Source organism: Pollicipes pollicipes, unplaced genomic scaffold (genome assembly GCF_011947565.3).
Source record: "Pollicipes pollicipes isolate AB1234 unplaced genomic scaffold, Ppol_2.1 Scaffold_6686;HRSCAF=7923_pilon_pilon_pilon, whole genome shotgun sequence".
In the NCBI taxonomy this organism is placed as follows: domain Eukaryota; kingdom Metazoa; phylum Arthropoda; class Thecostraca; order Pollicipedomorpha; family Pollicipedidae; genus Pollicipes; species Pollicipes pollicipes.
Window position 1 is genome coordinate 28908405 of NW_023596921.1, and position 27909 is coordinate 28936313.

General features: G+C 49.2%; 2 protein-coding genes across 3 annotated transcripts; one reads left to right on the plus strand and one right to left on the minus strand.

The window, feature by feature from the left end:
- Positions 1-7127: 7127 nt before the first annotated feature.
- On the minus strand, positions 7128-17953 carry LOC119107842 (transmembrane protein 45B-like). Of its 2 annotated transcripts, XM_037231398.1 has the most exons (6): positions 17855-17953; positions 12483-12592; positions 11760-12025; positions 10924-11150; positions 7844-8041; positions 7128-7434 (listed from the first exon to the last, which is right to left on the minus strand). In XM_037231398.1, the coding sequence occupies exons 3-6, from the start codon at positions 11965-11967 to the stop codon at positions 7246-7248; spliced, it is 822 nt and encodes a 273-aa protein (XP_037087293.1). In that variant the 5' UTR covers positions 11968-12025; positions 12483-12592; positions 17855-17953; the 3' UTR covers positions 7128-7245. The 2 variants fall into 2 exon arrangements, with proteins under 2 accessions (XP_037087293.1, XP_037087294.1); XM_037231399.1 differs by lacking the exon at positions 17855-17953 and having other exon boundaries at positions 12483-12599.
- Positions 17954-21681: 3728 nt separating this feature from the next.
- On the plus strand, positions 21682-27731 carry LOC119108491 (uncharacterized). The gene is made up of 3 exons (XM_037232065.1): positions 21682-22236; positions 23017-23246; positions 27228-27731. The coding sequence occupies exon 3, from the start codon at positions 27279-27281 to the stop codon at positions 27711-27713; it is 435 nt and encodes a 144-aa protein (XP_037087960.1). The 5' UTR covers positions 21682-22236; positions 23017-23246; positions 27228-27278; the 3' UTR covers positions 27714-27731.
- Positions 27732-27909: the final 178 nt, after the last annotated feature.

Below are 27909 nucleotides of genomic sequence, written 5' to 3' on the forward strand. Positions count from 1 at the left end.
GGTGGCCTGTTTTCACAAGGTCTTTTAGCTGACCATTTTAACAAGTTCACACGAGTGAAGTCAAAGGAGACGATGGCAACATAGAAAGATAAAGATAATGGCTTCCCTGGAAACTCGCCGTAACTCTTTACGTAAAATCAGCTACGTCTGTGGGAGGTGCGATATCCTTGCCGCGTCCGCAGGGTAAATGGGTTAAGTCCGCGCTCGGCTTCGGGCCCTGTCAGAGCACCCTGTTTTCACCGAGTTCTGGCGGCGTCGGGGCCGAGTCGGGTGAGTCGACCAGTCTATGCTCGATCAGCGTACAAACACCGGCCGCGCTAGCCACGCGCGCATGACATACCGCCTGCCGCATCAACCATGTGCGCGTGACATACTGGCTGCACCAGCCACGTTCACATGACATACCACCGGCCGCGCCGGTCACATGCACGTGACCACCGGTCGCACCAGCCATGCGCGCGTGACGTACCACTGGCCGCGCTAGCCATGCGCGCGTGGCATACCACCGATCGCCTTTGGCCGGGTGGTGGCTATCGTCTTGAACCGGTCGCTACGTAAGCAAGCGCGGCCAGTCTCGTCGAACCTCGGCCGAAGCCATAGTATGTGGCGTTAAATTTCATTTTGTTGTAGCGTATGTTTTACGTTCGCATTTATGAGCCCCTCCTTAGCATGCCGCGAGGACTCCGAAAATGGTTTAGCTACATCGCAGCAGCAATGGGAGTGACGAAATTATTAATCCGTGGCATTTTTTAGTTACATATTTGTTCTTGGAGGGTTGATTTGCTCTGAATTGAGCTGCTCGCTAGCCAAGTCCTTCCTTGGGGAGCAGCCAGTGACGTGGCAGGTAGTTATGTCGCAAACGGACAACTGTAGTCTAAGCATCGAAGCTGTTCGACGCAGGATGCCTTAACTCATCATTGCACGTAGTTACCTGTGGCGTCAATTCCGGCTGGCTGCTCTTCTGTATTCAACAGGTGCTGCCAGAAAGCTGCCTCAGTGGGAATAGTGACGTCATACACCAGTGGCACCTGGCACACCTCTTTGTACTGGCTGGCTGCGTTGGCAGTGGTGAGAGGCGACCAAGCTGTCTGCCATGACACCACAGCAGAGGTAGCTACAGGTGTGATCATGGTGCGGTCATTTGCCATTTCTGACCATTTTTTGCAATATTGTGTGCCGAGACAACATTGAGGTGATAGGGCCGCCTTCGGCGACGAGGCAATTTGCGGGACAAACCATCAAAGCTGAACCAAAATTATTGTTCACCGTTACCTCTCCGATTTGGAGGAACGTTGGCATACGTACCTATACCTATGCATCGTGTATATATATATATATATATATATATATATATATATATATATATGTGTGTGTGTGTGTGTGTGTGTGTGTGTGTGTATATATATATAATAAATAAGCACTGTGGTTTTATGGGATTTTTGGTTACATAGGTCATGATATGAACGCCACGGAATTTTCAAGCTCATGCGGAAGGTTGAGCCGGGCCATATTTCTTGGCAATATATATGGTCAAGCGTGAGCATTATTTGAAACGATAATTTGCTGCATCCATTAAAAATAGAAATGAGTACTTCTGGTCATCTTTTGCCACGTGGCTCCATCACCTTTCTTACTTACATGATCTTTTGAGATTATCCTATGTTGAAGTTTTATCGGGAGGATGCTCTGCGCATTGCCTAAATGGTCATATCCATTTTTTCTCTGACTCGGACTCCGACAACTCCGACTCTGTGACGCGTCTTCGAGGTCAACGCTGAGGTCATTCTGTAATATGTCATCGAGATCAGCCCCGAGATCACTAGTGAGTCATCGAGGTCACTGAGGTCACTGTGACGTGTCATCAAGGTCAGCATTGAGGACATGGTGTATGCCTGTATGTATGTTTGGTGCGTTTGAGTGAATATCTACGATATGGGTTTCGTATGAAAGATTGTCGCCGAACACATACGTTGGTGACAGGTCGAAGAATGTGAAAGGTTATGCAGGTCACGTATCAGTCGTGACCTCATTTTGGGCAAAAGCGACAGGTGAGACGTAGTTAGTCGATATGGGTGTCATTTTATAGGACTTTGTGGGAGAGAAAATGATAGGGCGCTTGATCAAGTCTACCAAACAGAACTGAGAAGAGATGCAACACAAGGTATTGGTGTACTATTGCTGTGGTGAACAGTAATTCTGACGCCGGAAAGGGTTGGAGCCAGCTGCAAACTTGCATGTGATAAAGGTGTAGGCACAGGGGTCTCAGCGGGTAAAACTGGTTGGGGCTGAGCCGATAAAGCTGACCTACCTGCCTACTCAAAGTCCTGATTTCTGTACGGACTTCGGCCACTTAGATTTTTGTCCCTGACGTCAAAATAAAATGTTTAGTATTTGGTAGATTCCAAAAACAGGAATGCGATACTGAGGAATTACTTTCCATTCGAAGCCTACGCGGAGCTAAATTTTTATTAAAAGCTTAGAATGGGGTGTAATTCAAAGACCAAAAGCTTTATAAATCGACCAGCTGTGATCGACAAAAGTAGGTGCCGTTTTTCGTCCCTCAAAGTGACGCGAGGTGCAAGACGACATTATGCAGAATGGCGTCACCTGAAATGTAAAGACGAGGGTCTATGAAAACCGTGTGGACTGCCAGAATGTGCCAATGTAGAGCGAAATTGAACCGCATGACCTTCTCAGCGGACATACAGATAATTGGAAGGACACATTAAAAAGTAAAAGTTGGTGATTGTACGGCCATCAGAGTGGTTTTGAAAAGTAGTGTGGCCAACGCTTTAACGCGTGTCAGAAGTTGTATGAGCAAGAAGGCCTTGAACACTCGGTATTTCAGCTTTATGAGTTGGCATGTTTCATGTTTCAAGAAAACCCATGTTTCATGCCGTTTCAATTTTTGCCAATTTCCAATAAAATGCCAATCAAACTGTCAATTTAAATTTCATAATGTTTCAAGAAAGCCCGATGTTTGAAAGCCGTGCCCATGATGAGATCAAAGGTCTTACGTTGAGTTAACGTCCTTCGATATACCGTGAGGTACTGGTTAAACAAGCTGTAGTACTAAACAACGATTATATCGACGGTACTCCATAAAATTGTTGTTTAACATTACGTGTTTTGACTAGTGCCTCTTGGCATATTGGAGGTCGTTAACTCAACATAATATTTGTAAACTCAAATGCCGAGAACCAGGGATGAAGGCCTTTCTAGAATCCATTGCTGTGGTCATGGCCAGATGTTTTCAGAAAATCCATCAAAACCAACCCAATATGTCTTTGCCTCTGGAGCGCACTGTACAAAATTTGATGATTCCTCGACGTAATTTTTTGTGGGACAACCAGGGGAAACTACAATGCCGAACTGTATTTTGGGCCGTCCTGACCCGAAATGTGCTACACCTCGTCCCGATAACCCAGTTAGTTATTGTCTGCCTTCCGGTTCACTCACCAGTGGCGGGGTGGGTTCGAGCCGTTTCGTGCGCTCCCTGTTTGTCTCTGATTGGAGTGGCCTTCGGTCGGCGGCAGCGGCCGTACTGACAGTGAGGTGACGTCACAGGCAGCATGGACCATGCCTAGCATTGTAGCACTTTAAGCTCTCGCTGCGGAATTCTGCCGTTGACCTAAAATTTTACGATCGGATGGTGGGGTCAGGGGTCACGCAACAAACTACGCTTACTGCGGGCGCTCACCCCAGAAATGCATTACATCAAACGATTCAGACTAAATTTGAACAAATCACCAATCCCCAAATCAAGCAAATAAATCCTCACAAGTGTGGAGGGATAGCCCTGAGTTTCCGTGATCTCCAGTCGTGCGTGTGACCGTAACAGTGTTAAAATATGTCTTTTTTCCATGCGAACGGATGCCCGGAACAGTGGGGAGCGTCACCCGATTGTGACGTAAGAGATGGGATCGACGAGACAGCAGCGTCAGGTTTGCAAAGAAAACGAAGGAAGATGAAAAACATACCTTCTCGTTTTGAAACTGCGATTTACAGGGTGACCAATAAAAAAGCCAACCCATGCTTTGCTCGACAGTGAGAAGTGCATCTCTCGTACAACTGAGACTGCGGGGACATTCGAATGTCCCTTTATTGGCAAACTGTGATACACAAATCAGTGATCTTGGATTCGTCAAATCATTAGGGTACAGAAGATGCTTTGAGAACGAGAGCGAGGATCCTGTCACCACCTCAGAGCGCTACATGGCCACCTCTCTGACGTCCTCCCAGGCAGCCCTGGGACGACCTCGTGGGCATCATCATGACGAGGAGGGGCTCCAGCAGGACGGGCAGACAGCACACATGCCACGAGCTTCGCTGGATTGTGAGAAAGAACATTTCCCTGACATGCTTATCAGCTTAAGACGGCCGTGGAGTGCCTTCGCACTCGGCCAAACTGTCCCAACTGAACTTCGTGCTGTGTTGTAATATCTTACAGAACTACGTCCGCGTGGACAAACCAGCGAACACTAAAGAGCTCAAGGCCGCATTCAGACTTGAGACAGGACCCATCACTGCTGGCAACACCGACAGGATAACCGGCCACCTGAGGCAGGTACAGCTGTTACGTATCCTGAAACGCCAACGGGCCGTCGGGATCATCTTTTGTAGGACGTTTTGACGAATGTGGACCATGTGACTACTAATGTCGCTGCTCGTGTGTTGGCATGATATTGATACTCAGATACCATCACAGTCACGATTTTGCGACAAAGTCACTTGTCGTTGTTGAGGGAAACGTCAGTCAACTTTTATCTGGGCCACCTTGTACTTTAACTCATGCCCGGGTGGCCGGTTGAATACCCTTCGTTCGGGTGGGGGTCAATTTGACCCCCTCCTGAGATCTGAGAAAGTAAGATAGCTGGAGACATCAAATTCGTAGGATGGGTCAACTTGTATGTAGGATCACTTGTGTCCAATTTTGAGTTTCCTGGGTCATGGCCTCGTCGTAAAGCTAGATATTTCTTCTAAGCAGAAGGTCGATGGTGTCAAATTAAGATCAGTCACCTAGCTCGACCTTTATAAAATCAAGGTGACCAAACACCTACGAGATTCCTCCTAGTGCCCCATTCAGATAAGCGTGAGGGATTACGCCAAGTGGGATGTTCCTAAAAACGAAGTGTTGACCTGGGTCGTTTTAGGTCAGCGGCATACTCTGACCTTTAAAATGTCCATGGAACATGTTTGTTGCAGTCCCTGGCATAAGTAAACTCAAATTGAGCACCAGAAACTACGCCATGGATCAAGCACTCAAATAAAAAGCAGGTTAGTTTTGACCTCGGTCTGACATTCACAGCGTAGGTCCATGACATTTGTTGTGATTCCAAATTTAATTGGCTTATTGCCTGAGAAACTATCCCAGATGCATATCATTTCGTCTACGCTCCGCTGTCGCATCACAATGAATTATTCCCCAGGAATACTCTTCGCTGACAGACACGGCCTGACTTTGACCTGCCATCGATTGATAACCTTACAAGGTACATCTTTTTGAACATAAACAGATCCGCTGTTTAATTCTCCACTGCTGTGTAAAGTCTGGCGCCGTTAGGAAATCGTTCTGGAAAAACCTTGGGGCCACATTGACCCCGACCCGAGCGCATTTTAACAAGTTGCTGCAGATTGCACCCCATTCTTGTCCTGATCCACTGTGTTATCTCATGACAATGCTGCCAATGTTTGCAGACAGACCTAACATACGGGGGAATCGACATGATAAAAAACACAATGTGCCTACAGAATGTTATTTGGTACAAAGTTAGACCGATATTAATAATATGTATAGTACCTAGTGTATGTGAATATGCTTAGGTACCTAGTGTACCCGCAGTTCCGAGGCATTTGTTGCAATTGCATCGGTTTAATATTCCCATTTTACTCATATGCATTTGGAGGCGTTCAAGAGCGTTGAGGGGGCATAACTCAGCATTGGAGGAAGCGGCTTCCCCCACCCCCAACCACCCACCCCCACCCCACCCCCACCCCCAAAGTATACAAAGTGATGCACCTGTACAGGTGCGCTGGGAGCGCCCGCATTTCTACCCCATTACGTCTGAGCTGGCGCCCGTCCGAGCAGGAGGGGTGCGGCCAGACCCCGGAGCTCCGCACCACGGATGTTCGGTCAGGTGCACACGACGCCTCATGCATAGAAACGACGGCGCCCGTGACAGCCCTTTTAATGCAAGCGTATGTGCTTACCGCGGCATTCGAGAGACGAGATGACGCACGTGTGGTCTGAGAGCGCGCACGGCCGACAGAGCGGGCGCCATCAGCGGACAGAAATCAACAGGATGTCACCTGCTTGTCAACGACAATCAACAAACGTTTACAAAAATGCGAAGGCTTTCAAACGCGTGATCATTACAACGCTATTGAACATTTTCAGCTGAAGACACAGAAAACAAGCTCAACGCCGACCGTGTCTCACAAGGCGTACGACTCTGGCGACCTCAAAACGTGTAAGCGTGGACCCCTGGGTCCCCTCGGTCGGTGCAGGCTAACAAAACTGACTCGCTTTAACCCGGCCACCTGGTGTGCATGCCGCGGCCGCCTGGGACAGCCGGGCGTCCCAGCACTGTCGGTTACACAGCCCTATACAGCTGCGATCCCCGCCGTTTGATGTCCAGGTGACCTTCAACACAGTATTGCTGTACAATGCAGCGCTGTTGCATTTGCCGCAGAGGCAGACCGGAACAGTTTCTGATGAACAGCGAGATGTCTGCCTTGTCCCTGTGGCTACTGCGTAACCACTGAGCTCAGCCTGTGAATTTTCGAGGCGAGTCTATTTGAAAGCAGGTCAAGTGAGTCGTGAGCCTCGTTCGTCCTGTGCTGCAGCGTTTAGCAGCCGTCTTCGTCCGCCCCGTGAGTGGATGTCGTTCACTGTTGCTCTGCGTCGGTGCTGTGTCCGGCCGAGTCAGCCCGGTGGCCCAGGCATGTCCGGCTGAGTCAGCTCGGTGGCCGAGGCATGTCTGGCCGAGTCAGCCCGATGGACAAAGCATGTCTGTCCGAGCCAGCCCGGTGGCCGAGGCATGTCCGGCCGAGTCAGCTTGGTGGCCGAGGCATGTCTGGCCGAGCCAGCCCGGTGGACGAAGCATGTCTGGCGGAGTCAGCTTGGTGTCCGAGGCATGTCTGGCCGAGTCAGCTTGGTGGCCGAGGCATGTCTGGCCGAGTCAGCCCGGTGGACAAGGCATATCCGGCCGAGCTAGTCCGGTGGTCGAGGCGTGTCCGGCCGGCTCACAGCTCGTCCTCGGACGAGAGTAGCAGCTTGGTCGAGTCGGGCCGAGTGCCGCGTCCATCGCTCTCTCTGGCCATACGCACCGGGGCGCCGGTGCGAGTCCGCAATCGAAGCAGCGTGCCGATGGTCGCCATGGCAACAAGCACACCGGTCCAATGCCAAACAAATGCTGCGGTTGCCAGCTTTTGCTGCAAAAAAAAGATGTTACATGAAGTATGTGAAGGGCGGATGAAACCAGCAGGCGTTCCCGGACCAGATTTGGTAGACTAATCACGGGTCATAATACAAACATACACACACACACGCGCACGCGCACAGCTATGCAAAAGACAAAACATAGGTATTGTGTCGTTCTAGAAAATCCAGGCTTTTAGACGTGGCTTTGAGTAGCCTAAGCAATCGATCGATAAACTTTAAAACACAACAAAGTAAGCTCCTAAACATCAACATTTATGGCCATGGGAGTGATCGTGACACACGTCATTTTCGCCCGCCGTAGTGTATTTTTCGACAGTAGCGTCCGCGGCTCCCGGGGGGGGGGGGGGGGGAGCGACAGCGCCGCGCCTCCGAGGCCTCTCGGTGCCGTAGCGGGCTCACCTGTCTGTAACTGTTGACGTCCCAGCCGTGCCAGCCGGCCGGTGGGAACAGAATGAACCCCACCTGGATGAACCAGGTACCCTGCAGCAGGGTGAAGAAGCAGCGCGCCAGCGCCGGCAGTACGCTGCGCCGGCAGGTCAGCTCGGCCAGCGTGGCGGCCGCGCTGCCCAGCACCACGTACAGCAGCAGGTGGTGCACCTGGCCACAGCGACCCGACGTCACCGCGAGCTCCCGACGCCGGCCAGGCGCCGGTGACGATTATGGCCTTGCGGACGTGGAAAGTTACCGAAGAGTGCAGTTTCGATGAAGCCTCCGGTGAAAGGAAGGCTTACATTCCACCATTATCGGAATATGTAGGCGTAACGATGCGCACCAAACGGCAAAACGCCACACTTTTGACAAAACGCGCACGGTACGCTGCGGTCCAGATCGCACTCTAGCCTGTAGCGAACTGTCAGAGGGAGCACCATCATCTATAGTGGACCTGAGACTCGTGGTCACGGCGTCTTGCCACCTGTGAGTCTAGTGTTGACTCATTCTGCCATGGCACAATGACGCGGCGTATTCCGGCCTAGCAAATATTTGCCGTGCCCACGTGTGATGATCAGGACCGTGCAGCAAGGCTAACTGCTCCTGACACTATAATCGCGCCTCTTTCCGGTATGATGTGATTGTGTGTGTGATTTATATACACGACGGACGTCGTGTACTCAGTGAAGATATAACATACGATGATCGCCACATCGCCATCACCAGTGCCCACCCTTCCAACCAGGGAGGGGGGGGGGGGAAGGGGGCAGGCGACACCATACAGCCTTAGCAGCTGAAGGCCTTGTGAAGCGCCGGTGACGAAGAACATATGATGAAATAACGCCGTACGAAATGAACGTACGCTCTGCAGTATGCACTGCGTTATGCGTAACGGAACACTGTGCTGAGCAACATCAAAGCGGTGCTTGCTCCTCACTCCTTTTGTATCGTGAGCACCAAAAAATGATTCAGGATATGGTAGAATGTGTGCGCACCAAGAACTACAGACGCATGGATGGGGCACAGGGGACGCGCAGTCGGGCAGTTGATCGGTTATGTATCGTAATGGCCTCGGTTGGATTCTTCTGCATGTTGCCACCACTGACCTACTGAAAAGCTGCTGAGCGCTGGAATAGATTACTGGGATAACGGAAACATCATTCCATTCCAATTTTGGCGCATGATGCATTTACGAAACAGCAATATCATGCCGTTTTGGAAGTGCGTTGCACCTGACGTTTTGATGGACTTTCCTCGTTTGACCATAATGTTCACATGTTGCCGGTCTGTGTCAGTGAATGCGCTGTGTTAGCAAGGGCATTCCTTTGGAACTTGCAAAAGACCGGGAGGCACAGTCACGCAACCCATAAGTAAAGCTGATTTGAGAACATAAGGATGACTTCCAAATTCCAGTTTAAAAGTCACAATAGACATAAGGGACGAGCTAGGCCCCATTTCATGTCGATTGTGAGGGCTGCATATCATTTAAAATTGTTGGCATGCTAATTCCAACATTGCGACCACAATGAAGAAGCGAGGCTGTTGCTTTTTGCTTGCACTACCATGATCGTCTACGATGATGCGTACTTGATTCACCTAAGTAGCACTGAATTTATTAACTTCCTTCAACTACGAATCACAAAAACTTTACAGGTTTATGGGACCAGATCACTCTGAGTCTCGCCGCCGCTGGTCTTGAATTGAGCCGATTCCTTCGCTGCATGGTGCGGTGTGGATATCTCAATGTATATGAATACACAAGCGAGGGAAGGGCCTCAAACAAGCACTACTAGGTGAAAACGGTAGGGAAGACACGCGGGAGACGAAGAGATCCTTTTCCACTCGGCACTCTGGTGCACGTGCTTGCAGTCCACCTCTTGCGATGCTGCCATCAATATTGCCATTGATGCAGCCATCAATCAACCGTTTAGTCAGTTTAGTACGATGTTAACGAGATCACCTAATTGTAAGTAATTCTTATGTTTGTTCTTATGTTTATCACGAAAACATGTACCTTGCATCTTGCACCCTCTGCTGTGATGCGCAGAGGATGATGCATGCCATCATGATTCAGTGATGGATGTCAGCTGCTCAATTAGGTTATGCAAAAAGTGGCCTGAAAAATTCGACAAAGTAGAGGGCGACTGGTCTCCATCTGTTGAAAGCAATGGAGACGCATCCGCTTCCCCGTTGGCACCACCCAGGCTCGCAGCCAGGACCTTGGCAAGTGGGGCGCAGGGTTAACGCAGGGCTCGCATTAAAAATCTCTTCATACGGGTCATTTGTTAATGAAGGCGTAATCTACTTTCATATCCTATATATATATATATATACATATATATATATATATATATATATATATATATATATATATATACACATTACACATCTTTCCATCTCTCCGGCTTCTTTTTCAGAAGTGGAACAGAAGCCTGACGCCACCACGAGATCAATGCTACATTAAGTTTATAGCCAATAAACTAAACTGAGTGGCTGTGGATCCCTGACAAACGCTGGGGTCCCGAGCAATGTCAGTCATTGGCCCCGGCTCTGTTCTTGCCTGGGAAATGGGCCCTCCCGCCCATGCCACCATGAAGGTGACTTTGCGTTGCTGGTGGTATCTGACCGACACATAGGCCCTTATCGACTGAGGAGGTCCCTGATCAGCGCGCAGGGCTCTCTGGCTGGCATCGGGTCGCCTGACCCTGCGGGCTGGGGTCCCTGATTGCGACCTCCAGCATGCCTTTCGGGCTCTTTAGGCCTTCAAATCTAGCAATTTACCGTTGGTTCCGAGAGGCCCAAAGTGCCCCTCGGAACCTGACAGGGGGGGGGGGGGGGGAGGGGGGAGGCGTGCCCCCTGTGCCCTCCCCTGCCTGCGCTACTATCACCGCTGCAGTTTCGGGTCGACAGCAACCGCATGCATCAAAGCTGTGCGAACAAAGGTTATAGGCAGCAGCAGCAGTCTCACTCGCAGCTCTCACAGTTCTCTCTCAGTCTGACTCAGGCGCTGCAGGCCATAACTTCTTGCCGGTACCAGAGAGCTTGCTCACCAACATCTCCATGTCGGAAGTGCCGTGTCCGTGGAATGCGAACAGCAACGCCTCGGCGACGAAGGCCATGGCGCAGACGGCATGCTCGAGGCCTGGCACGAGCCCCACGCCCGTGCGGCGCGCCGCCTCGGCGGCAGCGGCCAGCGCGAAGCACATGTACATGGTGGCGTGCTGCCCGTTTCCCATCTCCACCAGGCGACCATCGCGCCAGCCGGTGACGATCTCGCCTGAAACAGCCCCGCCATGCGGTCACAGTCACACCTGGTGCGTCACACCTGACGGTCACAAAATCACCGATTGAACACGCCCGTCGCACATGGTGAAATTTTCGTCCCTTCACCCGTCGCCAGTGGTTCTCCCTCTAACGAAGAGCAACTTATTTTCTTTGGTGTTTGCCGAGTCCCTTTTCAGTGGGACCGCCACCACAGAACCGCGCCATGGCTCCCGCGAAGAACAATGGCGATGGCGAATGGTGAATGCGACTGCCTCGCCAGTTATAGCGTTAAAAGCCAGCCACTAATACTCCCGGGGGCATGTGGCGCACGGTGTTGTCAACTGCCGTAAGGGCGGTACGCCAAGCGTGCCGCCGACATGCCGGCTTACGCCCATGTGTGCGGAGCTGACGACGCACCAAAGTCGATGCGTAAACTGCTGGCAGGAGCACGAACCGCAGCGCGTTTGTGTCAGACGTGCTTTCGATTTCGCTTACGGGCATGCTACGCTGACCGCGGCGCAAACTGGGCTTTAAGTAAAGTAGAAAATAATAAAATGACTTGTGAGGTGTGAACACAACCGGTTTTATGATCCACCCGCATTCGCTTTCAGCAGTCACTGACCTATGATGCCGACGACCATGAGCCCGAGAAGAATGAGGCAGTCCCACGGGACGCGAGACCCTCTGCGAATGGGGAAGGACAAGCTGGCCTGGAACTGGCGAGGCGCCTGGCGCGTCTGGAAGTAGCGCTCGAAGATGTTGTACGTCCACCACAGACCAGTCAGCAGGAAGGCGACGCCCGGCAGGACATGACCGAGGAGGGTGCCCATCGTGAGGTGGCCGGGGTTATGGAGAGACCGAAGACCGGCCTGTCGGTGTCGCTGTCGCCTGCATGGAGCATAAGAAGCGAAGCAGTTAAAGTCTGGGAGATGCGATCTTCCAGGTGTGAGACTCAGGGTTGTCACTTTGTATACTTTCGGGGAGTGGGGGGGGGGGGGGGGGGGCTCTTAAGCCTCTAGTGGTGACTTGAACTCCCTCAGTGCTGTTCTGAGCCCGCCCCCTCCCCCAATGCACATGAACAAGAGGGGAATATTGGGTTAATAAAGCGCATTACATTGGGTCAATAAGGCAGGGTGCTATGTAAAGATAAGCTCAAAAATGTGTCTTATGTGAATAAGGTAAAACGTAAGCTACTTCAAGCCTACATTTAGTGATATATCCACACTGACATGTAACGGTGTGGTGCCAGGTGAAGCGTTGACACCTCATTAGCCAAAAAGTGTGGCGAGTCACGGAGATATCCGGGAAGATCAAATATCTCCTAATAGCGCACTTAAGAACTCACCCAGTTTATGATGCCTTGCTGCGCCCCACAGGCCCGCTGTAGCCCTCTGCGACGTGCCTGCCGTCGGCGGCGGGTCCCGTGGCAGCGACGTCGAACGCACAATACAGGGCCTGCCAGCTCGAGGAGTCCAGTGTCACTGGTATCCTCTGACCCCCGGCCCCCAGCCGTCGCCGCTATCAGCATCAATAGATAGTGATGTTGGAGCACAGGCGAGCCGATACGCGAGCGTGGTGATGAAACGCGACGTGGAGGCGATAGCGCCACAATCGGCCGGGGCGCGGGTCAACGGTTAGCGGCGTCGGATCGGCACGGCAGGTCGATGGTCAGCAACGGGGTGACTCGCTGACAGAGCTCTGTGGTGCGTGATTAACGGCGCTCCGTGTCCAGTGCAGCGTAGCCCACAAGCGCGTTAAAAGACCAGAGTAAATAGACGGGAGAAGGGGACGGCAACAATGCGGGAGAATGAGACGCCCGGCCCACCCGCATTCGGTGGCGAGTTCTAATGACGATGACAACTGAGTCTCAGGCTTATGACAAAACCAGTTGTCCTGCGTTCAGCCGCCCCTGGCATGCTGCAGATTACTCAAGACTAGATGGGTACCCCAGGTGTTAGGTGGTTTGTAGTTCAAAGTCCGGGTGTATTTCATTGTACATCGTACTTTGTACCGGGTGTATAATTGTACTTCAAAGTGTTGAACGATTTGTGCTTCAAAGTAACGCTAAAAGCACTGTATTTCGATTCATAATAGCAGACTGATCTGGCTTATGTTGTGGGTATTCGTATTTGCACTTCAAGTCTTCTGCGCGAGCAATACTAATAATGCAGGTCCTCTGCATACAAACATTGCTAAATAGGCACCCAGTTTGACAACTAATCTTAATTACACTAAAAGCGGGATGAACACGGAAAACTCGTTGTGTGCCGTCATACCTACTAAAAAAGCCGATACATTTTGTTACGGAGGCATTTTGTGATACGTCAGCATGTACCATCTGCCTACTCCTCATTTCATGTTTGCGAAGTTGGTCATGTGGGACCAAGTCATGCAAGGCACCACGCACGTGAAATGACGAGAGCTCAAGACGATAAAGGGCATGTACCAGCATACCAACTGCATACGTGCAGTTAGTGACTTGACACGACCTTTTTAACACGCTGATGCGTGACTTGCAAGTCACGCATCAGTCTCGGATGGCACGCCAAGGGTCGCTGCCACGAAACAGGCCACCGCGCCCCACCGCATCATTGCTTGGCCAGCTGACCAGCCAGAAGGGCCACAGCCCGAGGTGCAGCGCTACCGTCCGCTACTCGACTTGGACACTTCCAGCAGCGGATGGGCTGAGCGCTGAGTCATTGGAGTCATACACGACGCAATGTGCAGGGGTGTTCGCTCCGGTTCTATGAAAACGATTTCTGGTCAGCTAATGACTGGCCGTCCGCTCCGAAGACGAGGACATTCCAGAAAGAGCCGCGGCGAAAATGAATCCCACTGAATTAAAGATTGTTGTGTGTCGCGGAAATGTGACTTCGTTTCGCATGCATCCGCACAAAAATGACTGATTGCCCCAATCCAGACTGCAGCTAGGGTTGTAATTGTCACAATCGGTAATTTGGAACAAATAGTTTTTATTAAAAAATCAAAAAGGCTAAAGAACCTGCAGCATGAAGCACGTACCGCTAAGGAGACACCGCGCAGTGGCACGCCCCGCTACAGGCCAGCCAACCAGAATCGCATCCGCGGATGATGCGATTCTGGCAGGACTCGGACACCGGTCGCACTCGACTCGACGATCTATCTCCACCCTGCCAGTGCAGGCATGATGCCCATAGTATAGGTCCTTTTTAACCTGTTAAATACAGGGGAAAATGTTCTGCGTTCGACCAGTTGCCTCCCAGTGAGCATATATCCCCAAACCTACGCTTTCTTATTTCCAAATCCATCAGATTTTATCATCAGATCAGTGAGCCTTATATTTTGAGAGGTTCAATCCCGGGATATCGCGTAATCCCGGGATTGAGCAGCTTTCTAAGTAAATATGCCTACAATTCAGAGTGTTCCTCAATTGATCCATTTGTTGCGCACATTCTGGAAAGGATAGTATCCAGGTCGTCATCTGTTTCAGAAAAGCAGTAGGAATTTAAAGTACTAACTTCTTTCAGAGGCAGTGACGTAGGCCTGGATGTATCATCCTAACCCTTACCAGACTCGTCCAGAGACGTCTCCCTGAATCTGGATGGCCCAGCAGCATCCATACCACCATGCTTACAAGGACAGTTTAGGTCATGCCAGACGCCGGTGGACACTCACACGAACTAGGTGATTCTTTTATTGCACTTTGACTTTCGTCTTAAGTAACATAGGACATGAGGCCCAACCGAGATATTAAAGAAATGAGGCTTGAGAGAATGAATAGCTTCAGAAAAACAGCTGGCTTTGCCAGATAAGAACAATACAGACATAGACGGTGCAACACAGAAAAAAGTAATATGCACATAAGCCGTTACAATTTTTACCAGCATCCAAGCATCCAGGGGCGGATATAGACTTTGGTTTTGGGAGGGCTATACCGCTCTTGTATGCTGACATTTAAAAGATCAAGTAGCTCTCATACCTACACACAGTCACACTCAGTATATATATATATATATATATATATATATATATATATATATATATGACACGACCCCAGAGTGGTGCCTTGGGCTCAGGTCACAAGTCGCACGTGGAACTGCCGTGTGCCGGGAGCAGGACCAGTAACGGATAGAATGGGTGTAATGATAAAGATAGCGGCTCACTGAGGGACTCAGCCGACAAAATAGCGGGCCAAGTCACCTCTCGAAATGTCAGTGTTATAGCGGGGTCAAGAGAATGTGACACATTTGAAAGTATTGAAGCCAGTATCAGATATGCTGAAATAAGCTCACTTATAACTATGGGTATGCTTTTAAGTGAAAAAGACTGCTTTAGATGACACGATGTCTCTTTCAAGTAAACAGGCTTCTCAAAGCGTATTGTTTCATCTCGTCATCGTACCTTGCGCAACATTGATTGAGGGCCCATTGACAGCCGTTATACATAGAGCCATATACCTGGAGCCATATATAACGGCCGTCAGATATGACACCAAATATAAACGACTCGACAATTGTGTTCGCCTTGGCCTTGATTGCCGCTTGACCAATCGAATGACAAGATTTGAATGATGTTATAATGGCGCCACGGATGCCTGGGTGGTCTTGAAAGTCTCTCCTAATTAATTTGCAATTTTTTGCGGATGTGTGGTTCAGAAACTAGATGGGTTTAGGTCTTAAAGAGGGAAGGGCTGTGGACTGCAATGAATGGTCGTCAAAACGGCTATTTCTGCTCAAAACCCCATACAAATGTGAAAGACTCCCTTGAACCATCCACCAACAATGAGCCATTGATGTAAAGCTCACCAAATTCGTAAGCTTCGAGTATGTGCTGGCTGTTGACATAGCTGACTGCCTCAACAGCAGCAAAACCTATGCAATTAGTCGCGGGAGACATGATGGTGCACGCACATAACAGCATACGTCCGGCTGTTTGAGCGAGCAGGTAATGGTTTCGCGGCCTTTGGAGAGGGGGTGTGGCTCTTTTGCGCCCCCTCCCCTTCTTGAATCCGCCCATGCAAACATCATGAACATAACCATGTGGCGCGCAGGCGTGCCACAATTAACTATTGTGGGCAGTCTCGCACAGGCACAATGTGGCCACGCCGTCCGCTACGCCAGTTATAATACACAGACGGCTCCAGGCAGGGCGATAAAACTGGAGCTGCCTTCCATGCACACACTGCGTTTAAACTGCTGAACTGATGGCCAGTCTCGTTGCAGCTCTCCAACTCTAACATTGGAAGCTCTCCAACACCAAGCAAGCCATCATCTGCAGGGATTCTCTTTCCGTTTTACATGATCTCAGCATGTAACCCAACACATTACACCCACTCATGACCGACATCTGGAACATCATCACATCACTTACACCCCCAAACACATCAAAGTGCTTTGGATGCCTGGTAACGCAGACTTGGGACCGCTGATGGGCTAGCATTTCACCAATACACGCTTAAAAGAAAAAAATACTAGCATGTCTCTCATCCGACATACCGGGCTCACACATTTTTCTTTATAGAGGGCATGGCAGGTACAGTTGTCATCGGCGCGCAGTCTCGGATACGATTTCATAATTCTTTTTACGTCCAGTCTAGCGTCGATCTCGCCGGCCTCACATCAACTGTACAGGTACATATTGCCTTGCGTTTTCTCTAAACGACTCGTTCCCTGATCATATCTCGCTGCTCTTCGAAGTTCTACACAATACAGGATCATCTTATTTCATAGAAACGGGGAAACTTTGGCAAACCACACCATTTGGCAAAACGGTGTGGTTACTTATCCCCATGCGCAGGATCCTGCTTTTTATTTAGGACTTCTAGAATATCATAACATACATCAACAAGGTGGCGTTGGATCTGCGTCAAAAGGCGGAGTTCTGTTTTCGACGCCTTGATATAAATGCAACTTTACCCTCAAATTAGGGCAAACATTTCTGAACAAGACCGTGTTGAGCTTGAATCAGATAGCGGAGATTCTGTGTGTTTTTTTTTTACTCCACATACGGCTCCACCCATCTTCCTTTTCGCAGCCGGCCAGTCGAACCAATTCCCCTGTTTCGTCTGCGCTAAAGGATCTTCTGCTGCGGCGGTGAACATTGATCAACAGTTGATTTCCTGTGCTGTGTGCACTGCTGTGCCTGCCTGGGTGCCGTCGAAATACATAAATATATGAGGGCATGATTATCTTAAATATAATTCCCTTGCCCTGTGCCGGATAACATAAGCCTAATCCTATGCACCCGATTCCCCGTAACTGGGTTATCGTCCCCACTTCCAGACAGTTTGGGATGATCGACAGGTTAGTAAAAAGGCTATGCATTGGCTCATCAAAAATAAAAGTTTCACGCTGTTGGCATGCCTAGCATTATGCCAGAATTCAAGTGCACTTAAAGTGTAAAAGCCACCATCAGCACAAGTGTCTGTAAAAAGCTCGTTTTTGTGATAAATATATTCTAAGATCAACAAGTTTGTTGTGGCTATTAAGTGCCAATGAAACCACGTGCAAACAAACTCTTCCATTCCAAAGTGTTAGTGCGTAATTAAACGTTAAAAAATCAAGAACCTTTAAAAGGCTTTTCAGGATATTAATTCATCGTAAAAACGGCTAACATGATATATTCTGCAAGTCAAACGGTGTTGATAAGCAAGCATTGGTATCTATTATAAAATATATTGATGTTTCGGGGTGGCAATTTCGGGGTAAGCACAGCGTATGTACGCACAGTTGTCCTCACCTTAACGTCTTGTTGGTGCCTCGCTATCGTTGGTGCTGCCTACTACCTGCTACCTGCGGTAGCTTATGGCTTGGAACCGAACCGACGCCGGACACGTGCCGGGCCGTGCCGTGCCGTGCAGTGCTCGCCCCGCCTGCCGTGTGGCCGGCACCTGGTCGGCGCCCGACTGACCTGCCCTGGTGACCACGGCCGCCTGCTATCGATCTCTGGCACACCGCCGCCACCTCGCCCCCCGTCGACCGTCGTGAATACGTAGCTGTGATGCCATTCCCTCCGTTTTTGTTTTGTCCTCACAGCTGCGAGAGCTGGGTCAATCCATTTGGCGTAATGACTGGCGCGCGTTACTGCGCAGGAGGGGCCAGTCACGGCATACGGTATTCGTCCTCGGCCTCCGGCAACCGTAGTAGGGCGGCACGCATGGTATCCCATGCCCCACACCTGAACTTTGGGATTTCAAAGGCACATCGAACTCAGGTATCAGCACGTTCTTTCGCTGAGGAGAAACCCGGGGGTATCTGGGTGCCAGCCCGAAATCAAGCTTAGGTTTCACTGTGGTGCCTGTGATCATCGCGTGCGCGCGTGGTGTCTACCACGCGGCAGCAAACATGAGGTTCGGAAATCCATGACAGCGCTTCGAAGAAAAACGATGAAATCTTAACCATAGTTTTTGCAAGACGCCGATACCGAACTAAAGATGACTGAGTGCGCGGGCTAGTACATACCTGTATGACAACCGTGGAACACTGCATTTGCAAAGTTATCTTCCGTACTCGTTTAGGGGAAATATAGTCACGAGGATGCTGTCAAGCTGTGCAAGCGTCGCCCACGTGCAGCAGGAGGCAGAGAAGTTACAGTAAGAAAAAACGAAACAAAAAAATAAGATGCTCGTCGTCCAGCCGGACATAATAATGTCATGCAACCACGAACTGGGCGGCATGGATCCACCATGACGCAACCGTGTCAGCCAAGATTTGGTGGCATTTGCTGCAACGGTACCATTCTACTGGGACAGAGTGTATCGATGTATGTATGTATATATTGAAGTTTAAAACAATCTCCAACATAAAATGGATATTCAGGATGTGGAGTCGATGAGGTTTAGAGGAGAGGCATATTAGAGAGGACACTCGTAACAACGATCACACGGGAATACGTCGAAGGCACTGCATACAGAACACACCTCAGGTACACACACGTACACACGCACGCACGCACGAACACACACACACACACACACACACACACACACACACACACACACACACACACACACACACACACACACACACACACACACACACACACCACACACACACAACACACACACACACGCACGCACCAACAAACACACACAAAGAGAGAGAGAGAGAGCGAGAGAGAGAGAGAGAGAGAGAGAGAGAGAGAGAGAGAGAGAGAGAGAGAGAGAGAGAGAGAGAGAGAGAGAGAGAGAGAGAGAGAGAGAGAGAGAGAGAGAGAGAGAGAGAGAGAGAGAGAGAGAGAGATCAAAGACGTGGCTGGCAAAGAGCGGAACTCCGGAGGTAAAGCGCTGAAAAAATGTGCGACACCGCACGGTGGGCCTGCCCACCCGCCTCCGTTTTTACGTGATATGGCATGCCCTTGTCATACCGTGTTCCATAAAGTTAGTGTTTCTTAACAGATGGAGGGTGAGAACATGAAAAGAAATAGGGCAGCATGATGTTTTCTCCCAAAAATTTATGCAGGGTTCTCCGTGGTAGCCGCTAAAATAAACAGAAAGTGCCAGGAATTTGACTATCTGGCCTTAATGGGCCACTGCATAGTTTGAATGCAAGCAATTTGCACTATTTATAAAAAGTCTTTTTCGACTGCCTTACAAGGGGAGGGCTCAGAGGTCCCTAAGATCTAAAAAAATAAGTGAGGTAGAGTCACGCAGAAAACGGCATGGAAAGCTCTCTTCAGAATGCATCGGATGGGGAAATGCTGCAATGAAAAAATGCAATGCAAAACATGCAATGTTGAATGTGAACTGACCTGGGTTGGTCTGATGCAGCCTGAACCTACGCTATCGAATAGCTGAAAAAAACTCTGCCAGATAGACACTTTTGGAAATCGGCAGATGTGGCTGCAATATGTCATGTCATGCCATGTCAAATAGGTGAAGCGAATCAGAAGAGCCTTCAAATATGAAAAATATTTGTAATTTAGGTTTAAATGACTTCATTTCCGAAAGCCTTCATCTGGTTACCAATGTCAATGTTTGGCCTAGCTTGACCTTGGATGGCCTGGGCTTCCAAAGGCAGCCAGAACGATAGTAATACGTTTCAGAGTGGCGTACAGAGGATGAGTCTAAAAAACCTCTTTGAGGGCATTTCCTGCGAGAAATGAGGGCCGACTTTCGCTTTTGAGTAAAATGTCACTGACATGACCTCAAGGAGGGAAGTATAGATCATGAGCCATCAAGGTCGAAAACTTAGGATTTTTACGACGTGCATAAAAGCGATGCATACTCAGGTTCTTGAAATTTCCCCCACGTGCTCAAAACCGTTCTGAAGGTATTTAAAAAAAGCAGTTGGGGGGGGGGGGGCGGGGAGAGTGGGTGGGTGGGGTGTCTGAAGCACATCTCTCGCGGACCAAGTGTTAAAGACAATAGAAGTGCTCGATTTTATGCCACACAATTATGAGCAGATAATTTTACAATTATTGAAATTACTTTCAAAAGGATTTACAATGTGCAAGGATTTCTAATCTGGTTGCGGGAAACTTGGAAAATAATGCATTTCTGCAATCAGTCCATCACATTAAATCCATGTTACTAAAGTCATTGTATGTGCTTGGGCGTGACTGGTTAAGCATACATTGCTTAAGTTACACATACCAAAAACACGGCGGGGTTAAAATTCCGTCGCAAAATGTCCCGTATTTTGTGTGTCATTAAGAACATTGAGTGTCATCACCTCACACGAAACTGCTGTCGAGTGCCCGCTAGCTAGCACTCGGTAGCAGTTTCGTGATAAAGATGCAGTTTGGCGGTTAGGCATATTTGTGATATGGATGTAAAACGCAGCTACGCTTTGACAAATGATACACGCATCATTGTACAAAAGGACTAATTGTTCGCAACGTGTGTAAGACACTTGCATGGGGTGCTTGGCAAACACAGTGTCTGAAAGTGATATGAAGTGAGCTCCATATCGCTAATATATGATATGAAAGTTCTAACGTACAGCGTGATGAATCGCATTTCGTGTGAGGTTTGTAAATGTGCACATGGTGAACTTAGGTAGGGATGCTCTATGAAAGAATTCAAAATGAAATTGGCATTATGAGATCAAAAAAAACGAGGAAGATTATTCACATGGATAATACAGAAATGTTGGCTTTATTCCCCGTAGACAACCAGGAGAATGGAAATATAGTTGGGTTGATATTTCGGCAACAGGCCTTGATCGAAACAACAGCGAAACTCTTGCTATTGTTTCGATAAAGGCACGTTGCCGAAATATCATCCCAACTATATTCCATTCTCCTGGTTTTCTCCGAGGAGCAAGGCGGATACTACTGCCTTATCTATGTTGCGCTATGTATCATGACATCATCAGTACATCCAGCATTTCATGCACAACACTATGCACAAATTGTTCTGCCAAAATATGAAGTCTGAGCGACACAAGACACTCAGTACTATCATGCTGAGTGTCTCATGCCATAGGTGCTCAGGCAGGTACCTAATGAAATAACAGCATAATAGTTTCCTCTTCTGTGAATTGCTTTTATTTAACACTCACGTGAGGACTTCAGTTTCTGAATTGTTAACTGCGCGAGGATGAACCAAAAATCAAGGCCTGCACGGTTCGCCATTGAGTGTGTTTAGTGCATACAATTTACCGACAACAAATAATATTACGAGTTCACCAAATTCGCCTGTAGGATGTGTAAATGAAACGATTTTAACGATGAGCACTACGAGGCAACGGCGAAATAGCGGGGGTCGCTCAGCCGAATATCTTAGTCCAATTCCAGAGCAGATTTCTGTCAGTGGTGACAACCCACGGTCGCACAGATCGCTGCGCAGTGATGCAAGATCTTCAAGGAGTCACTCACGGTCATCTGTGATAGACAGCAGATCTCCTCGAGAAGAGATGGGCGAACCCACAGACCACGATAAGGCAAATGAGGAACTCCACGAAAAAACGAAGGAAGCGCTTGGAAGTCTTATTGTTCGGAAAGACGAGCTCGAATCCAACGGAATTGAGACGGAAATGATGTATAAGGAGCTGCTCAATTGCGTTTCTCCCTGGCGCAGAAAGAAGCTTCAACAAGAAGCCGGACAATCACAGGCGGCATTGGAAGATGCTCTGAGAAATGCAGATGAGCTAATGAAGCAAGCTAAAGGTGCATTTGAGGTAAAGTTTGCATCACATAGCTCCTAGGTGTATTAATATGTACACGAATGTAACTGTCATTAATTACAGTTACATTCAAGTACACACATTTGTGTTTGCAATGTTCGTTCAAACTATGGATGCAAGTGATTGTGAAATGGATTGTGCAGTAACTTTCCTTTGGTAATCATGAGCAAAACTGTTGCGCGCCTGGAAACATTAAGGAACCATCAGTTTTGTTTCATCATAGTTACGTGACTCATTAAATTACTGTTGGCAGGATTACATTCTGTTAAGGTAAGGAGAAAACGTACAAAAGCAGTTAGCTTGAACTTCTCATTTACGTTACCAGCATCCGTGAGTAACAACGACATACCATTCTCTCCGAAGCGCTTTTTTCTTGTTGCAATTCTCTTGTTGCAATGCACACAGAAAATGTTATCCAATGGCTTGATGCTTGTGGCCGTATTTTCATGGTGCATGGTACGCACAACCAAGCTGAGGAGCAAACAATAAGCTTCCAATGAAAACTGCACAAATCGCTAGTTTCAACCTCCCACTGCAGCACTTTTATTGGGCATCGCTGCAATGCAATCATGCGGTCCGTCTCCCCCGGGCCAGGCTGCTGAAAGACTAGTACGTCATCAGCGATACGGCTGCCACTGCCACACAAATATGCTGAAGCGCACAATAAAGGTCATCTATGTAGGACGAACTGACTGGACGAGTGCTCAAATGGCCAGGTTTGAATGACTTACCATGGGACTTCTCAACTCATGCGGAGCTTTTCTGACATTGCAGGCGTACCAAACAATGCAGGATCCTAAGCGCAAGGAGGCGGCGGCTGGTGACCTCTTTTGGAAGTCGAAGGTCATGCACAAGACACTCACGGCGTGTGTTCAAGTGGCGTGCAACGCAGAGAGCGCCCGTGACCAGCTGGCCTGGGCCGACAAAATGGGCAAAATCATGAACTCCATGATGGCAATCTTCAGAATCATGGACGACCTGAAGCAAAATCTATCCAAAGAAAGGTTTGTGAATAAGAACATTATGTAAAGCATTAGTTGTTTAAAGTAGCACATGAGCTTTGTGCGCCAAGGACTACAGGAGCTCAGCATAAAGTGCATGTCCCCAACCCGAACGCACTCAATGAGTTAGCGCAAAAGCAAATGTGGGACCCCAGGAATCAGAAAAAGTATATGACATGAATCTCCACTGAGCCGTCTAATTTACGCTGCTTACTGCTTCAGCATATCATGATCCAATTCCACGAAGCCTCAAAGAATTATGAGGATTTGTGGTGTGGTGGATGTGAGGTGGAGATGAGGTGTTCTAATGATTGCGCCGTGTAGAAAGCCCCACAGGAACAGCCCGTCCTTACAAAAATCCTGTGCTCGCGGCTTTCCAAAGCAAAACGACGTTGTGGAAAAGCATGACTAGCATGAATTACATGAAAAACATGAATTGGAACATGAATATTCCTGACCATTGTACGAAGCAGTATAGGTACGCAGTAACTCTTCATAGAAAGATACACATTGTAAGTGAACAGTTATTCGAGGTAGTTTGGTCTTACTGCAAAACGCATTGTACGTTGTAGTATATATTCATCTCTTGCAGAGCAAGATAACTCCCGCATAAATTCAGCCACGACATACTCTTATAAGGATATCACGCAAGGCGTATCTCGTTCTTAGCGTCTGACATTAAGAGATATCTAATTGCACTGAACGTGCAGTGGGGCATGCCAGGAAGGCACACTGTGATTGAGTTCCGTGAGCTGCTGTACAATGAAGCTGCATGGAAATGGTCTCACAAAGATTTGCGTCAGCTTCTGTACCCGCTGGTGGACCAGCGGGTACAGCTTTCGCTAGTCGGCAACGTCTGAGACTTGGACGTCACTTGCTCGAATTCGCAACGGGACATCTATTCATGCCTCTAGTATGCAAAGTTATTGCGGATTTTCATGACTTACGAAGAAATCCGCCGACGGTTGCAGCCGGTTTTAAAACATATGTTAAGATGCGCGCGTTTTTGCAGCTTTAGGTCATGACCTCTTAGGCTGTTAACACAAGGCGCCATGGTAAAATGCGACGCCGCTCAGCGTGATGCGCCGCTCGTGTCTCGCGCAGACGTGCCCCGTTGGCTGCACATGAAGAAAGCGAAATTCGTAAATTGCTAGAAATTGACGAGTGGTGGGCAACAACCGGGCTTCTTCCTTGGCGACCGGGGACCGTAGTGAAAATGGATCAGGACATGTCCACTCGGCAGCGAACGGACAACCGCGCCGGCAACAGCGCGCGTCAGTGCGTTTGTGCGGAGCACGTGCGCACATGCAAAAACTACGAAGCGCGCGGTTCACGGGCGCTTTTCAGGATTCATGTCAATGAAATCAACCACACGACGTAGGCGCGTGTACCTTCTACGAGCCCACTCATGCAGTCCAAAATTTTTCGACCCATAGTGAGGTCAGTAGTCGATCAAGAGACCCCATTCGTGTATTTTTGAAACAGATCTCGAATGCGACAGGATGTCGCCTAGACCGAGCGAGATGTATACGTACAAGTTGCAGGTGTAAAACTCACGGTTAACAACATTCAGTTAAAACATTTGCGTGTTACGCAAAGTTGGCCTACAATAGCCTTAAAAAGCCCGTTTCAAATGAGCGACTCCCGTTGGTGGAAAAGCCGCGCCCGTTTGCCGGCCTGCCTCTGACTGTCAATTAGCCGTACAGTCGCGTATTTCTGCCGAAGGTCCCCCGTGCGGCGGACATAATTATACAAGCGTGTGGCTGTGCGCTCGGCCGCTGCTGACGAGCGCGCCGTGCAGACACGGTTACCAGAGTGCACAGTTGCCACGACCCATGCAGCAGGGGTCGTGGCAACACGGGACAAAAATTATTCGATTGGGACAACAGCATGCACTCGTACTTCCACACAAGCGTCCCTGCGTGCAGGACGGCTATGCGCTTTTCGAGGGCAATTCATAAGCTTGCCAATTGTCTGGCTCACCGCGTGATGTGTCAGTAACGGCTTAAACCAGGACCACTACGTTTTGATGCGCGGTAGTTTGTGGCGATCCTCTCCCTATACTCAGTGGTGTAAATTTTTGCAAATTATTGGGGAAGGGTCGAGCCGAAGGCCCGACAACCTACCCCCTCCCCATTTTTCTCATCAGATTTAGCCCGCTTTAATTTGATCAAACACAATATATGTTTTCAATCTTTGCAGCAGCTTATAAAGGTTTTAAATTAAGCAGTATGGAAGTCATGCAGGGTTGGATGCAGGGGGGCAGGCACTGGACGCCTGCGTCTCTTCCGATCGGCACGTGAAGGCCGACTTTAGAGGCCACCTTAGGGCGCCGATGGCGCTCTTCTTTGGCGGTCATGGGAGGCGGCACACAGTTTGGTTGTGGGGGACGGGACGGAGTTGGCGATGGGCTTAGGTCATCCCTATATTCCAGAGCTTTTCACTTAAAACTCACAAGCCATTGCGTGTCTTATAGCGCTAGTCATGTGAAGTTTATTGCATTGTTTATTCCCTTTGCTGTTATGATTTTATCTTGTGGAGGGACCGGCCATGACCTTTGTTATGAGAGTGGTACGGGACGCCCCTACGCAGAAAGATAAAAGAAAATAGTGTTTGTGTTTTGATCATCTTTTACCCACGTCTTTGTAGTATTTCAGCCAAAAACATTGGGGATGAAGCCAACATTGGGGAGGGCCGACTCAACATTGGGACGGTGAATGTCTTCACAAAAGAATACAAATCGACACTCGTGCCTATACTGCTGGGAAATGTTGCCATCACATATTTTCAAGGTGCGTAATATCACTGAATGTCTTTATTCAAACCAGAAAATACGGCGCATAACGTAATTAACCCAGCAACACCCGAGGTCTTTCTACCACCTAGCCGTGACCGCCTGGGGGTCAAACGTGGTCCTTAACGGACCTGCCTTGGACATTCGTGGTACCATGGATGGTCGTGATCAGCCTCAATGAGGACATGTTGAGTAGACATCAGCACGTAGCTGACGACATCACAGGTGGCTCTAAGCATCACCGGAATAAACTAACGTATTGAAGGCCGTATGACCTCTGCAAGAGTGATAAGATAAATTTCACACATTTGTACACTTTTACATCTAAAAATTTTGACAAGAAAAGAAAGGATGTGCTAGAAGGGAGTGCTCCTCATTTTTAGGGAGTTTTGAACTGGAATAGCCACCTGGAAGACCTTTTGGTGCTGTTCATAACCCTTTCCTTCTTAGACCTAACCCCCTGTAATTTCTGAACTACAAGTCCACGAAAATGGTAAAAGGTATATCGGGGCGAGTATTTCAGACACCTTGGCATCCATGACGCCATAATAACGTCACTCATGCTCTGCCATTTCATAACCGATGCGGCGATCAAGGTGAAAAAATATAATTGTCGAGGCGTTCATATGCGGTGTCCGTGAGCGCGATTTCCAGATATGACGACCGTCAATTGGCTCTCGATCAATGTTGTACGTGGTACGACGACATAATCAAACCATGACGCATTTAGGAGCATCTTAACTAAAGAATTATGCCGTCAAGAGCGGTCTTTTCCACTTCGAAAATATGCCAATAGTTATAAATGAGCTTGTTTCATCAAGTCTGATGCTTCCTTCAATATCTTCAAATGTAGTGCACTCCCTTTAAGACATGTGAAAGTGCACGAAGGCAGAACGTTGTGATATAATCCCCTTTCCTCTACCTCAGTTTCTTCATCTGGAGCAATCACGCACATTTTGAGATACGTATGACTCGAGCTAAACTGCTCATCAATAATTCTTCCATATGGAGATCTCCAGGTAACGTTCAGTGTGTTGGCCGGGCTGTGCAAGGACTGTCTTGCTTGTAATTGCTCTCTGACGACTAGCAGGAGATTTCTTACCACTTTTTTACCTCTGGCTCATCTTCAAACATGACCTCTGGTTCATCTTCAAACAAGAATGTCTGGTATTACTTCTCTACCGTTTCAGAGCATTGACAAGAACTCTCACTTCCGTGATGCAAAACACGGCCACGGAGACATGTACGACCTCAAAGACATGGAGTCGTGTGGAGACGAGGCAGACATAGCCCTGCTGCTGGCGCGTGCCAACGTGGGCGCTCAGCAGCCGGCCGACGCTGGCTCGTCCCCCAGCCGCTGGAGCTGGCTACAGGGCAAGCGCACCTGGCTGCTGCTGGTCGGCGGTGGCGCGCTGCTTGGCTGCTCGCTCTGGCTAGCGCTGACCGAGCGGTGGCCGGCCGAGGCGCTGGTCGGCCTGCTCCGGCTGCCGGTCACCCTGCTGGCCGCGCTCGGCCTGACACGCGGCGCAGAGCCCGGCCTCTGGGAGACGGCCCAGCTGTGGCTGGCTAGCATGGTGTACGGCGTGCTCTGCTGGCTGCCTGGCATTTGCAGCAGCGGCGAGCCTGTCAGCGCCGGCTCGCTCTGGACGCTGGCGCAGAAGTTGTCGCCCCTCTGAGGCCCTGGCCGCCATTACACCGCCCTCACTGGGGAATGACGTGACTGACACTCACACAAAGTCCTTGTTCTTCCTCGTCCGGCTACCTAGTAATAAATTTGTCGTTGCTTTTGCTGCTTTGTGATCGATGGTACTGAGGTACTGAGGAATGCGTTATTCAAACAGACCCATTTTTAAACGACTTCATCGTTACTTC

What these genes read in the sequence shown, in the direction of transcription:
- LOC119107842 (XM_037231398.1), bottom strand. Translation starts at nt 11,967, where the DNA reads ATGGGCACCCTCCTCGGTCATGTCCTGCCGGGCGTCGCCTTCCTGCTG. An exon ending in CATGGTCGTCGGCATCATAG is followed by an intron (nt 11,151 to 11,759) that starts GTCAGTGACTGC and finishes GGGCTGTTTCAG; the next exon opens with GCGAGATCGTCACCGGCTGG. An exon ending in CTTCCGACATGGAGATGTTG is followed by an intron (nt 8,042 to 10,923) that starts GTGAGCAAGCTC and finishes CGCTGTGGCCAG; the next exon opens with GTGCACCACCTGCTGCTGTA.
- LOC119108491 (XM_037232065.1), top strand. Translation starts at nt 27,279, where the DNA reads ATGTACGACCTCAAAGACATGGAGTCGTGTGGAGACGAGGCAGACATA.